The sequence below is a fragment of the Bos indicus genome, chromosome 19, assembly GCF_029378745.1.
Source record: "Bos indicus isolate NIAB-ARS_2022 breed Sahiwal x Tharparkar chromosome 19, NIAB-ARS_B.indTharparkar_mat_pri_1.0, whole genome shotgun sequence".
NCBI classification, from domain to species: domain Eukaryota; kingdom Metazoa; phylum Chordata; class Mammalia; order Artiodactyla; family Bovidae; genus Bos; species Bos indicus.
The window spans coordinates 15615085-15630775 of record NC_091778.1 but is presented as its reverse complement, the minus strand read 5'-3'; the positions used below and the strand labels follow the sequence as shown (position 1 = coordinate 15630775).

Sequence of the window (15691 nt, the reverse complement as noted above, 5' to 3'; positions counted from 1 at the left end):
GTTATCTTTTTTACCAACCACTGAATATTGCATTGGTGGACACCTCATTTCTCTACTGATTTTATCTTCTGATTGTTTAAGTGTTTGTTTCCATTTGTTTGATGTTTGTAAACCATGCTGCAAAGAATATCGTTGTGTCTGTATATTCCTGACCTCTGGTTGTGTTGCTTCAAAACAGATTCTTAGAAATGGAATCAGCACAAACAATATTTTGGTCCAACAGGATAGGCATCTTAATGTTTGCATATTGAAAAGCAGAGACATTACTTTGCCAACAAAGGTCCGTCTAGTCAAGGCTATGGTTTTTCCAGTGGTCATGTATGGATGTGAGAGTTGGACTGTGAAGAAGGCTGAGCGCCGAAGAATTGATACCTTTGAACTATGGTGTTGGAGAAGACTCTTGAGAGTCCCTTGGACTGCAAGGAGATCCAACCAGTCCATTCTGAAGGAGATCAGCCCTGGGATTTCTTTGGAAGGAATGATGCTGAAGCTGAAACTCCAGTACTTTGGCCACCTCATGCAAAGAGTTGACTCATTGGAAAAGACTCTGATGCTGGGAGGGATTGGGGGCAGGAGGAGAAGGGGACGACAGAGGATGAGATGGCTGGATGGCATCACTGACTCGATGGACGTGAGTCTGGGTGAACTCTGGGAGTTGGTGATGGACAGGGAGGCCTGGCGTGCTGCAATTCACGGGGTCGCAAAGAATCGTACACGACTGAGCGACTGAACTGAATTGAATGTTGAATTGTACTCTAAAGAGTTTGATCACTACAAATCTAAACTAATTTGGGTATGAAAATTAGATTATTTTCAACAAAATGAAATAATTGTGGTTCATAAAAGGTAATATCTGTTTGATTTTCGTACAAGTCTTCTGAATTTCTCTTTCTTCTACAAACAGGACTATAACTATAAAACAGGCAATCTATTAAATAACCGAGCTTTCACAGTAAACCTATAAACAGAATCCTGTTCCACATGTAGGCTGGTTGTCTTTTCCTTCTCTAACATTAATCATTTATTTTGTGGAGCACGGATTCTAGGAAAAGAATGTACACTATATCTGTTACCTTATGCAGATATACAGCACATTTGGAAAAGAGAGGTGAATTCTAGTGACTATTTCAGTGGTTCTCAGCTGTTAACATTCATCTGGAATGGTTGATAAGCTTGGTAGAATATCAACTCTCAGGGACATACCTGGAAAATTCTGATGTAAGGGGCTTAAACAATCATTGCTTGCGACTTGAATACAGGTGAATTGCATTTGGGGAAATAACCTGGTTGGTGATGAAGAGCAAAGTCTCTCATTATGTCAGAATCTAGCTTCAGAACTCAATGGTGCTGTTTGTTCACTTGCTGTGTGATCTTGTCCAAGTTGCTTAACCTCTCTGACCCCACAGCCTCAGTTTACTGTTCCATCAAATGATAATTTAATAGCACTTAGACTATATTATTTCACTGTGAGGATCAAATGAACACAGCAGAAAAAGCCCTCAGCCTGGAGTAAATCTCATGTTAGCTGTTGTTATTAAGAAAGTTTGATTTATCATAAATATATACTACAGATACTCTTCTTAATGGTATCCATTATGATTTGATACATAAAATACTCACAATTTCAGTGTTCTGGAAATGTGAGACACACATTCCAGTGTGTTAACTGAAAAAAAAATGCACAGTCTAAAAGTTGAGAGTTAAGATTTATTGGTGGGCAAAACTGAGAACTTAAGCCCAGGACGCAGTATCTCAGATAACTTGGAGAGACTGCTCTGTAGAGGCAAGGTGAGGAGCCAGGATAGACATAAAGGAGTTTTTGCAATGAAGACCAGGTAGCTGGGACGTCCAAAGATTCCTGCTAATTAAAGACAACCAGATATCTCAAGTTAAGGAATTTAGCCCTTTTGTACATATGGGGAGAGGCAAGAGGGTGGGGTCACTGAAATATTCCTGTGATGTACACCTCTGCTGTCTGAGTGTCTTCAAGGTGAACTGTTGGGGTGACTGTAGTGGTTGACGGCTAGATGCTGGGCATCCTGTTTCTATCCTGAGTTCCCTCAGGGCTCACTGTCAGGGCAGCTGTAAAGTGATGGCTTGATGTTTGCAGCATCCTTCCTTTATTGATATGGCAGTCACCATTGTTCAATCACAACTGTCAAACGGAGTAGCTGTATGGCATGTAGCCCCCTCTTCATCTTTCTCAAGTTCCCTCCATTTCCCATCTTCCTATTCTTTAACTTACTATTTCTTTCAACCAGTGATTCTTTCTTTAAAACTTATTTTTAATTGGAGTATAGTTGATTTACCATGCTGTGTTAGTTTCTGCTGTACAGCAAAGTGAAGTAGCCACACATATACACATATCCAGGCTTCCCAGGGGGTGCTAGCCATAAAGAATCTGCCTGCAATGCAGGAGCCACAGAAGATGCGGGTTCGATCCCTGGGTCAGGAAGATTCCCCTGGAGGAGGGCACAGCAACCTACTCCAGTATTCTTGCCTGGAAAATCCCATGTACAGAGGAGCCTGATGGGTCCATAGGTTCCAAAGAGCCAGATACAGGTCATTACAGAGCACAAAATAAAAGTTCTCTGTGCTATACAGTAGGATCTTACTAGTTATCTTTTATATATAGTAGTATGTATTTCAGAGAAGGCAATGGCAACCCACTCCAGTACTCTTGCCGAGAGAATCCCAGGGTCGGCGGAGCCTGATGGGTTGCCATCTATGGGATCGCACAGAGTCGGACACAACTGAAGAGACTTAGCAGCAGCAGCAGCAGCCGTATGTATTTATCAATACCAATCTCCCAGTTTGTCCCCTACCCCTTTTCCCCTTGGTAATCATGTTTGTTTTCTGTATCTGTGACTCAGTTCATGTTTTGTAATTGGTTCATGTGTACCATATTTTTTAGATTCCGTATATAAATGATATCATATGATGTTTGTCTTTCAGAGAAAGTCAACCAGTCATTCGGATTTGCCAGATAAACAAAACCAAACTCGAAGCTAGTTTACTTTCTGAAGGAGCATCTTTATTATTTCGCTGGGCTGAACACAACACTGAACAGAAACCTCCAGTACACAGTGTCGGTCTTGCAGCATTGGCGCCATCTCCTCCTCTAACAAGCTGGCGACAGTCACTCAACTGTCTCCACAGTGCAAGTGAAGGTGGGGCAGGAAGGCTGGTGAAAAGGTATCTTGGGACCTCTTGGAGCAAACAGTCCCAGACCCCAGTGGGGCATTGAAATTAAATTACAAATATTAAATAGTATATATAAATAAGTTGCAATTTCAGTTAGGGACGAGTCCCAGAGTGTGGCTGTTTGACAACAACCAGCGCACAGGAGAGGTAGCTATGGAGGCGACAGGGGTGCTCCCAAGGCTCAGACCCCCGCTGCTCAGTCAGGCCCCTGAGGTCACTTCGTTCCTCAAAGCTTCCAGGCCACTCAGGGATTCAGCTCCAGGTCGGTGATGTATTCCTGGACCCAGTCCTCAGTGGGGTTGGCACAGACCTGCCGGCCTTTTTTGGTCTGGAAGCTGTGGAGAGGAGTGGAAGGATTACACACTGCGGAATGCAGTAGGGGGAGGCGATCCTGGGGGCCCGCTCACCCCCAACTCTCTGTCCTGAGCAGCTCAGCCCTCCCAGACTCTGTAAGCCTGGCCAGGTCAGGTCACTCCTCAGAGACACAGGTCCTATATATTTGATAAGCCCTGGAGGGCTGGGCCTTCCACGATGGCTCCCTTGACCTGTCTGTGCCTTTGGGTGCTGACCCCCACCCCTACTCCCCACCCCCAAATCCCCCATCTCCCCAGAGGCGGGCAGGAAGACTGGCACTTACATGACGCCAGGCTTGGAGCACTGGCTGCTGGTCTCAAAATAGTCAGCTACGATTTTGCGAGAAAGCTGCCGGGCGACATAGGAGAAGCAGCAGGCCGTTGGGGTGTCAGCGCCAACTGTGGAGGAAGGGACAGATTGAGCCTGAGTCATAGTTCAGATGAAAAGGCAAGACCCGTGATCTGTGAGAGTGTGAAGAAGACTCACAGGAAGAGAAACAGCCCCACTCAGGGTGCAGACTGGGAGACCAGTCATTGGGAGGCGCTGGGGATTTTTGCCTAGAAATTTCCCTGTCTCTGTCCTTTATTTCTATCTGAACACTTCTTCCTTTTTGACTCTTCACTGTGGGCTCTCTCTTATCACATCTCCCTTCAGGAATTTGTGTCTGGGTCAGAAAATCATTAGCCTTTGGCTCAGTGGTAAAGAACCCGCCTGCCAATGTAGGAAACACAAGAGATGCGAGTTCAATCCCTGGGTCGGGAAGATCCTCTGGAAAAGGAAATGGCACCCCACTTTGGTATTTTTTGCCTGGGAAATGCCAGGACAGAGGAGCCTGGTGGGCTACAGTCTACAGGGTCACAAAAAAATCAGACACCACTTAATGACTAAATAAGAAGTCACATCCCAGCAAAAGAAAAAAGCTTGGCTGTCTCTCATAAGACATCCAAAGGACAAATTCTTGCGGAGACCTAGGAGGGGTTACTGGAAAACTAACACCACTAGGCAGTAACCAGATTTGGACTCTGCCTTTTACAAACTCATTTGTTTAGGTCTCAGTTTTGCCATCTGTAAAATGGGACTATAACTCCCTCACCCTGGCTCTAGATCTGAGGTTCCCTTTAAAAAGATTAAAAATCTTGAAGAGAACAGCCAAGATGTTTTGCAACCCTTAAAGAGGTTCTCTGTTTTCTCTTGGGGGCTCTCAAGGCCACAAGATTGGCGTGGGGCCCCCCTCAGCTACTACCCAGACTCACATGGTGCCGAGAAGACCTGGCTGCAGAGGGCCATGGCGCAGAGGAGAACGGCGAGAGCAGCCACGGGCGCCTTCATGATGCTGTGAGACGGAGTGTGGGATTGAGCGTCAGTGGAGCCGAGGTGGGACTCGGTGCTTGCTGCTGCCTCTGTCCTTCTGCAGTGGGAGACCATCTCCCTGGCTCTTTATAAAGGCAGCCCTGGCAGATGGGGAAGTGGAATCTGGGGGTGAGGAGGGAAAATTTTAAGCATAGCGGTGCTTTCACGCGGAGTGTTGCACAACTCAGGGTCCCCGACAACCACAGGGCTTCAGGATATCCAAGAATAGCTTCTTTCTGCTATAAGTGTCAGCCCGCAACACATGACTTATTCTGGTTTCATGTGAGGAAATGGTTTCCCCTGTGAGCGTCTGGAGAGGGGTATATGTCCACCCAGGGCTATTCCTGTCTGGTCCCTGCCTCTAACACATTCTGTATCCCAGACTTTTCCACAGAACTGAGAGTGCTGTGCTTCTTCAGTTGCTCTAACCACACGAATAGGGCAGGCGCGATGTTGCCCGGGACAGTGGCCCAAGCCTCCTTTGGATGGAAGGAACTGAATTAAGGAATTCCCGCCAGAGGACCAGGAAGCCTGAGGTCATGTTTCTGTCATTTGCCCATTCATCAAACAGTCACCAAGTGACCAGGGCCACTGGGTTAAATGCTAGTTGAAAATCATAAAGAGAAATTAGATGTGGGTGTTGTTAATATGTCAGGAGCCTAAAAATATTTATGCCCACTAATCTAGAGACCACATTTCTAAGAAAGAGTTCTGAAGAAACAAGCCCAAATACGGAGGTGTCTTCAGAGAGGAAGGTGCTGACCCCACGTCACAACTTGAAATAAAGAAATATAAATTTTTCCCTATCAGGGGATGATAAAGTAAGTTAGGCTATATCCACTGTAATGTTTCTTATTAAACCATTAAACTAAATGAAGTAGCAAAAATATAATCAAAACCTCAGTTGTCAAAAAGTAAGATAAAAAATGTACTAATTGTATTAAATGTACTAATTGTACATTAGTACTAAATGTACTAATTATATACAGAATCATACAAATATATATGTGTACATACACATACATGGTATTAGTATATGTGTATTATACATATTAATTGTAATACACATTAATTGTATTAATATACTAATTGTACATTAGTATTAATGTACTAATTGTATACAGAATTACTTCCCTGGTGGCTCAGACGGTAAAGCATCTGTCTACAATGCGGAAACCTGGGTTCGATCCCTGGGTTGGGAAGATCCCCTCGAGAAGGAAATGGAAATCCACTCCAGGACTATTGCCTGGAAAATCCCATGGACAGAGGAGCCTGGTAGGCTACAGTCCATGGGGTCGCAAAGAATTGGACACGACTGAGCGACCTCACTGTTCACTATATATGCGTACATACACATATACAGTAAATAGTGTAACCAAATATGTGTGTGTGCAAATACACACATAAATATGATCTAGGAATGGAAAAAATAAAAAGCATTAGAAATAAATGCTCAAAGCATCAATAGTACTTATAGTTGTGTGACAGATGAATGGATGATTAATTTTGTTTTCCTCTTTTTCTGGAATTTTCTCATTGTTTTGTACTAAAAATGTATTACCTTCCTGGCCAGCCCACAAATTTATGGACACACTCTGTCTTAAAGCATTTACAATACAACCAGTTGGAAAGCAGATTGTTTTCAGTGGTTCAACTTAAAAGAATTTTTGGATGAATACACTAAGGTTTCTTTCGAATACCTTTGCTGAAATGAAGTCTTGATTTCCATTTCTCTGAATTATTTTGAGGAACATCGTGCTCATGCTAAGTCGCTTCAGTCTTGTCCTTCTCTTTGAAGGGGGTTTCTTTACTACTAGCACCACTTGGGAAGCCCTTCAGGAACATAAGTCTGAATTTGGCATTACTTGAGGAACATAAGTAATGCCCAATTCAGGGCAGTTTTCCTTTCCTATTCTTTTCAACTCATAATTTCAATGATGTGAAAGGGCCTACTTTCTCAGCCAGACATATATTTTCTTTTCTGTCTTTTATTATTTTATTATTATCAGTGGGCATAGGCCACCTCTGGTGGTTCAGATGGTAAAGAATCTGTCTGCAACACAGGAGATGCAGGAGACACAGGTTCGATTCCTGGGTCGGGAAGATTCCCCTGGAGCGGAGATGACTGAAACAGCTGAGCACACACGCATACACATAAAATGGATAACTAGTGGGTACTTACTGTATAAATCACATTTTTACATTGAAAAATAGATTTAGTTCTTTCCAATGACCTTTTGAAAAACGTTACTGATATAATTGCTTTACAATGTTGTGTTAATTTCTGCTGTATGGCAAAGTGACTCGGTTATACATACGATGTTCTTTAGCTGCTAAGTTCTGCTCAACTCTTTTGTGATCTCACGGACTGTAAGCCCGCCAGGCTCATCTGTCCATGGAAATTCCCAGGCAAGAATACTGGAGTGGGTTGCCATTTTCTTTTCCAGGGGATCTTTCCGACCCAAGGATCAGACCCACATCTCCTGCTTGGTAGGCAGATTCTTTACCACGGAGCCACCTGGTAAGCTCCACTGATACAGACGTGTATATCGTTGTTGTTTAGTCACTCAGTTATTATGTCCAACTCTTTGCATAGACTGTAGCATAGTCTTCCCTGTCCTTCACCATCTCCCAGAACTTGCTCAGACTCGTGTCCATTGAGTTGGTGATGCCATCCAACCATCTTGTCCCCTGTCATCCCCTTCTCCTGCCTTCAATCATTCCCAGCATCAGGGTCTTTTCTGATGAGTCAGTTCTTCACATCAGGTAGCCAAACTATTGGAGCTTCAGCCTCAGCATCAGTCCCTCCAATGAATATTAAGGATTGATTTCCTTTAGAATTGACTAGTTTGATCTCCTTGCTGTCCAAGGGACTCTCAAAAGTCTTCTCCAACACCACAGTTGAAAAGCATCAATTCTTCAGTGCTCAGCCTTATTTATGGCCCAACTCTCACATCCATATATGACTACTGGAAAAAAAATAGCTTTGACTATACAGACCTTTGACAGCAAAGTAATGTTTCTGCTTTTTAATATGCTGTCTAAGTTTGTGATAGCTTTTCTTCCAAGGAGCAAGCATCTTTTAATTTCATAGCTGTAGTCACCATCTGAAGTGATTTTAGAGCCCCCCAAAATAAAGTCTGTCACTATTTCCATTGTTTCCCCATCTATTTGTCATGAAGTGATGGGACTGGATGCCATGATGTTAGTTTTTTGAGTGCTGAGTTTTAAGCCAGATTTTTTACTCTCCTCTTCCACTTTCACTAAGGGGCTCTTTAGTTCTTCTTCACTTTCTGCCATAAAGTTGGTGTCATCTGCATATCTGAGGTTATTGATATTTCTCCCAGCAGTCTTGATTCCAGCTTGTACTTCATCCAGCACAGCATTTCGCATGATGTACTTTGCATCTAAGTTAAATAAGCAGGGTGACAATATACAGACTTGACATACTCCTTTCTCAATTTGGAACCAGTCCATTGTTCCATGTCTTGTTCTAATTGTTGCTTCTTGACCTGCATACAGGTTTCTCAGGAGGCCAGTAAGGTGGTCTGCTATTCCCATCTCTTTAAGAATTTTCCAGTTTGCTGTGATCCACACAGTCAAAGGCTTTAGCATAGTCAATGAAGCAGAAGTAGTTTTTCTGGAATTCTCTTGCTTTTTCTATGATCCAACAGATGTTGGCAATTTGATCTCTGGTTCCTCTGCCTTTTCTAAATCCAGCTTGAACATCTGGAAGTTCTCGGTTCATGTACTGTTGAAGCTTAGCTTGGAGGATTTTAAGCATTACTTTACTAATGTGTGAGATGTGTGCAATTGTGCAATAATTTGAACATTCTTTGGTGTTGCCTTTCTTTGGGATTGGAATGAAAACTGACCTTTTCCAGTCCTGTGTCCACTGCTGAGGTTTCCAAATTTGCCAACATATTGAGTGTGGCACTTTAACAGCATCATCTTTTGGGATTTGAAATAGCTCAGCTGGAATTCCATCACCTCCACTAGCTTTATTCATAGTGATACTTCCTAAGGCCCACTTGACTTCCCATTCCAGGACAGCTGGCTCTAGGTGAATGATCACACCATCGTGGTTATCTGGCTCATGAAGATCTTTTTTGTACAGTTCTTCTGTGTATTCTTGCCACCTCTTCTTAATATCTTCTGCTTCTGTTAAGTCCATGCCATTTCTGTCCTATATAGTGCCCATCTTTGCATTGGTATCTCTAATTTTCCTGAAGAGATTTCTAGTTTTTCCCATTCTATTGCTCTCCTCTATTTCTTTGCACTGATCACTGAGGAAGGCTTTCTTATCTCTCCTTGCTATTCTTTGTAACTCTCCTTTCAGATTGGGTGTATCTTTTCTTTTCTCCTTTGCCTTTCACTTTTCTTCTTTTCTCAACTATTTTTAAGGCCTCCTCTGACAACCATTTTGCCTTTTTGCATTTCTTTTTCTTGGTGATGTTTTTGATCACCAACTCCTATAGAATGTTATGAACCCCCATCCATAGCTCTTCAGGCACTCTATCAAATCTAATCCCTTGTATCTATTTGTTACTTCCACTGTAAAATCATAAGGAATTTGATTTAGGTCATACCTGAATGGCCTAGTGGTTTTCCCTACTTTCTTGAATTTAAGTCTGAATTTTGCAATAACAAGTTCATGATCTGAGCAATAGTCAGCTCCTGATCTTGTTTTTGCTGACTATATATACAAATATATATGTGCATATATAGCATACATACTATATATATATGTTCTTTTAAATTATGGTTTATATTTTCTAACAATCTTTATCCTCTAGATGCCCCCAGTCCAATAGGAGCAGGTAGAGTATAAACAGGCAACCATAGCACTTAGCAGAAAGCACTAAAATTCTTAGGAGATAAATAGAAGAAAGTTCAGAACAAGAGGAGGAGGCAGTCATAGGCTTCCTTGAGAGGACAGGGAAAGGTGTCCCAGAAGGGATAGAACTATTGGTCTTGAAAGTGACACAGGATTTCAACATACAGACAGTGTGGCAATAGATGACTTGACCAGCTGATACAGAGTCACAGGTGTGAGATTGCTGCATCAGAGAGAGAAGTGGGTTGTTCTGATTCAGCTGCAGGATGGAGGAGCAAATAAGAGCGAAGAAGTTCAATTTGGGCCAGTCCAAGAGGGCTTTGAATTCTCCCAAAGGAGCTAGAATAATGGAGGAAATAAGACATAAGCCAAGTGAGACCACACCTTAGGAATTCTGTCCTTCCTTTGTACAGTTACTTCTCTTAAAACACGTGAGCTGTGTTTCCATCCATCTCTATGATTCCTGATGCTGGTCCTGAGGGAGGTGAAGCAAAGGCAAGATTTGGGGCAATAGCAGATTTCACTGGGGCTGTAGCATTCAGCTGTCTTTCTTTGTTACTGTCAATTAAAAACAAATGGAGTCTATCACCTGCTTCACTGGAAACCTAGTCATAGGCAATGCCTCCTCCTCACACCCACCCCGCTCTGCTCCAGTCCTCAATCAATTCCTCGAATTGCATTCCCTTCTTTACTCTTCAGGGAACCCCCTTCACACTCGTGATTCAGTTTCTGCAAGTGGATGAATTTGAGTTGAGGAGGGTGAGAAGGAGGAAATGGAAACTGCTGAATCAATCACATTTCTGATAACGGACCTTATTATCTACCTCTACCATTACTGTACTTTCCATGTTGGGCAATAATTAGTTACCTAGGTAGCTGTCTCTTCACAAACTTAGAAGATGTTCTGTTGATTTTACTGATTTTTTATTTTAAAGCAAATTTATTTTTATTTATTTTAAAAAATTTTTTATTATTATCATTTTTTTTAACTTTACAATATTGTATTGATTTTTGCCATTCATTGACATGAATCCACCATGGGTGTGTTCCCCATGTGTTCCCCATCCTGAACCTCCCTCCCACCTCCCTCCCCATCTCATCCTGCTGGGTCATCCCAGTGCACCAGCCCCGAGCATCCAGTATCATGCATCAAACCTGGACTGGCGATTCATTTCACATGTGTTAATTTACATGTTTCAATGCCATTCTCCCATATCATCCCGCCCTCACCCTCTCCCACAGGGTCCAAAAGACTGTTCTATACATCTGTATCTCTTTTGCTGTCTCGTATACAGGGTTATTGTTGCCATCTTTCTAAATTCCATATATATGCATTAGTATACTGTATTGGTGTTTTTCTTTCTGGCTTACTTCACTCTGTATAATTGACTCCAGTTTCATCCACCTCATTAGAACTGATTCAAATGTATTCTTTTTAATGGCTGAGTAATATTCCATTGTGTGTATGTACCACAGCTTTCTTATCCTTTCGTCTGCTGATGGACATCTAGGTTGCTTCCACGTCCTGGCTATTATAAACAGTGCTGTGATGAACATTGGGGTACACGTGTCTCTTTCCCTTCTGGTTTCCTCAGTGTGTATGCCCAGCAGTGGGATTGCTGGATCATAAGGCAGTTCTATTTCCAGTTTTTTAAGGAATCTCCACACTGTTCTCCATAGTGGCTGTACTAGTTTGCATTCCCACCAACAGTGTAAGAGGGTTTCCTTTTCTCCACACCCTCTCCAGCATTTATTGCTTGTAGACTTTTGGATCGCAGCCATTCTGACTGGAGTGAAATGGTACCTCATTGTGGTTTTGATTTGCATTTCTTTGATAGTGAGTGATGTTGAGCATCTTTTCATGTGTTTGTTAACCATCTGTATGTCTTCTTTGGAGAAATTTAAAATTAAAAATTTTTTTTTACTGAAGTATAATTGATTTACAATGTTGCATTCATTTCTGATGTACAGCAAAGAGATTCAGTTATTTATATTCTTTCATATTCTTTTCCATTAAGGTTCACTCCAAGATATTGCATATAATTTCCTGTGCTATAAGTAGGTCCTGTTGTTTATCTATTTTATATAGAGTAGTTTGTTTCTGCTAATCCCAAACTCTTAATTTGTCCCTCTTCCTGTTCCCTTTGGTAATCATAAATTTGTTTTCTATGTCTGCGAGTCTGTTTCTGTTTTATAAACAAGTTCAATTGTACCATATTTAGATTCCACATATATGTAACATCATATGATATTTGTCTTTCTCTGACTTACTTGACTTAGTGTGACAGTCTCTAGGTCCATCCATGTTTCTGCAAATGGCCTTATTTCTTTATCCATTCATCTGTCAATGGACATTTAGGTTGCTCTCCTGTCCTGGTTGTTGTAAATAGTGCTGCTTAAACACTGGGGTTCACATATCTTTTCAAATTAGAGTTTTCATCTTTTCCTGATATATGTCCAGGAATGGGATGGCTGGATCATGCAGTAACTCTATTTTTCATTATCTACGGAAACTCCATATTGTTTTCCATAGTTTTGCACCAATTTATATCCACCAGCAGTATAGGAGGGTTCCCTTTTCTCCATACTCCCTCCAGCATTTATTATTTGTAGACATTTTAATTATGACCATTCTGATCAGTGTGAGGTGATACCTCATTGTGGTTTTGATTTGCATTTCTCTAAAAATAAGTGATGTTGAGAATCTTTTCATGCGCCTATTGCATGTCCTGTTGATTTTAAACCAAATTCATGCCATGTCTTTGTGGATTTAAATAAAATTCTAGCACATGGTGATTATAAAATGGTTAATTTTCTGACATAACCTCTAATTCTTATAATTTTGTTCTTTTTAATTCAGTTCAGTTCAGTTCAAAGGTGATTTATTGAATATAAAATTCTCTCTTAGTGATTATATGTTTGTAAGATTTTTCATACAATCCTAAAACCATAGTTCTTGGTCATATATGTTTTTATTTGAATCAGAAAAAAATATACTTGTATACAAAGTATGTGCTTCATATGTACATATTGAATGAATAATGTAAGGAAGCTGTAGGAAGATTGAGCTGGAAGGGTCTCAGAAATTTCCTAATTGGTAAATTGATGTTCCCAGGTGAAATAACTTGTCCAGGATCACAGAGTTAGAATTAGTCAGCTTTATAGTTCAGCTGTTTTTATTGTTTAGTTGCTAAGTCATGTCCAACTCTTCTGCAACCCCATGGACTGTAGCCCTCTAGGCTCCGCTGTCCTTTGGGTTTTCCAGGCAAGAATACTGGAGTGAGTTGCCATTTCCTTCTCTAGGGGATCTTCCTGTCCTAGGGATCAAACACATGTCTTCTGCACTGGCAGGCAGATTCTTTACCAATGAGCCACCAGTAAGCCCTTACATTTCAGTATCTGCATTATTTAACAGTGCATCTCCAGCAGTAAACACAATGCCTTAATACGTATTTGGTGAACAAATGATTCATTGATTTGACTGACAGCATGTATTATGCCCAAAGTCTCACTATGGAATTGAAATACTGATATTATATAAAGGCTCAGAAAGGCCGTGGTGTCAAGGTCTTGATTTTTGGGGGCTACCCAAGATCTCATAGGTGATGAAGTCAGAAAGTAGCCAACAATCAAACTGGTGGATCTTTCAGCATGGAGGGGTTTGATTTGAGTGTGAGGTTTCTAGCTCATTCCAGCCTCTTTGAGGCCCCACTTCGGCCTAGCAGAACATCCCCAGCCAAGAGTACAGGGAATTCTGGCTGAATAATCCAGGTTCTGCAACACCTCTGCCTCATCCTTCTCTGCTCACCTCCTCAGTGTTTCCCGTGCCCTGGCCCCGACGGATTGGTTTCCTTCTGGTTTCCAGCCCCACAGCTCTACATCCCCAGATATCAATCTCAGCTCTTTCCCTCCAGCGGCAGTGGCTCCATGGAGGGGCTCACTGATAATGACACCCGTGTTTCGCCTAGCCTTGGTCTGCTTTTTTCAGCTGTGGTCCATACAGTCAGGTTGCAGCAGGCTTGGCCCTGCCTTGCACGTGGGCAGAGACAGTATCCTGAGGGCCCCTTTCTAGCATCCTAGAGAGACAGTATCTTATCGATGCAGTCCCTTCTTTCTGCAGCCAGACCCTATCCTATCTTGAGTTCTTCTTGTCATTTTCCTCTGGCCATCGTGTGTGTGTGTGTGTGTGTGTGTGTGTGTGTGTGTGTGTGTATGTACACGTGCATAGAAAGCGGGGTACACATCTTGGTACTGAATTAGATCCTTCCACCTGTCTGCCTGCTCCTCCCTCTGTAACTCAGTAAAAAGCATGCCCTCTTACCAAGTTTCCAAACCAGAAACCTGGAAGTCACCCTTGACTCCTCCCTTCTCCTCATCTCCTCCATCCATTCAGCCACAGACTCTGCTGTATACTTGAAACTGAGTGTATCTACGTCTCACCTTTCTCATTGCCTCTGCTGTTAGGCAGGCCCTCATCACGTCTTGCCATGACAGCTGTAAGAGTGTCCTGTCAATTGTTTTTTTCCCTCCAGTTTTTGCCTCTGTTCAATCTGTCCATCACAAGGCATTTAAAGTGATTTTGTTCAAGTCAGTCTCTGTCTCTGTTGAAAACCCTTCAAAGAGTCTACACTGTTTCCAGCATGAAATGGAAGCTTCCCCTCTTTGACCTGACTTCTATTTCCCCTTTGGCCTCATCTCTTGCCACCTTCAGACTTCCTGGAAACAAAGACTCAGTTCTCTGAACCGCATGCGATTCCTTAAAAGTGCAGGTCTCTGCTCTGCTTTTTATGAATGAAGTGTCACTTGGTAAAGCACAATTCCCCCTTCTTGTAGATCACAGGGCAGAGTGAAATACTATATGTTCGATTATATCCCATGACAGCTGCAGAGCTTAGTATTTAGAACAAATAAAGGAAACCATTATTTAACTCCCTTAATTTTCTATGGAAAAGAGAGAAATCCATGACTCGCACTGTTTAAAGACATGCAAAAGGCAAAACTGAAAGACATTTTACATCATAATAACACAACTCCGGCAGTTAAGCTTTTGACACGTTTATAATAAGCACTCGTTTTCTGGTTTATTTATGCTCTGGAGTCACACTTCCTCCGTGTCATTTCCAAATTTATCTTGTGTGAGCTGTGTGTTCTTCCCTGGGTTACTTACCTCTCTGTGCTTCAGTTTTCTCATGTGTGAAAGGGGATAATAACAGTACGTACTTCAGAGAACTACTGTGAGGATGAAATACACCCAGTTCAGTTGCTCAGTCGTGTCGGACTCTTTGCGACCCCATGCACTGCAGCACTCCAGGCTTCCCTGTCCATCACCAACTCCCAGACCTTGCTCAAACTCATGTCCATTGAGCGGTGATGCCATTCAACCATCCCATCCTCTGTCGTCCCCTTCTCCTCCTGCCTTCAGTCTTTCCCAGCATCAGGGTCTTTTCCAATGAGTCAGTTCTTCAGATCAGGTGGCAAAGTATTGGAGTTACAGCTGTCATATGAGTCCTACCAATGAATATTCAGGACTGATTTCTTTTAGGATTTACTAGTGGGCTGCAGTCCATGGGGTCGCACAGAGTCGGACCACGACTAAGCGACTTCACTTTCCCTTTTCACTTTCATGCATTGGAGAAGGAAATGGCAACCCACTCCAGTGTTCTTGCCTGGAGAATCCCAGGGACGGCGGAGCCTGGTGGGCTGCCGTCTATGGGGTCGCACAGAGTCGGACATGACTGAAGCGACTTAGCAGCAGCAGCAGCAGTGAAATATATTAGTGTGTATAAAGGCTTGGAACATCACTGGCTCATGGTAAGTGCTATGTGTTCGTTACTATTATCATTATAACTAAAATATTTCAAGTAATCTATTTTATATATTTTAAAAAGTACAAGTCTCTTGTCTGAATGACCCCACTCTCACACTCTTTTCCTGTTTAATCATCCT

General features: G+C 42.3%; 1 protein-coding gene across 1 annotated transcript; it reads right to left on the bottom strand.

The window, feature by feature from the left end:
* Positions 1-3012: 3012 nt before the first annotated feature.
* On the bottom strand, positions 3013-4979 carry LOC109574585 (C-C motif chemokine 3). Its single transcript, XM_019982642.2, has 3 exons — positions 4812-4979; positions 3842-3956; positions 3013-3539 (listed from the first exon to the last, which is right to left on the bottom strand). The coding sequence occupies exons 1-3, from the start codon at positions 4885-4887 to the stop codon at positions 3449-3451; spliced, it is 282 nt and encodes a 93-aa protein (XP_019838201.2). The 5' UTR covers positions 4888-4979; the 3' UTR covers positions 3013-3448.
* Positions 4980-15691: the final 10712 nt, after the last annotated feature.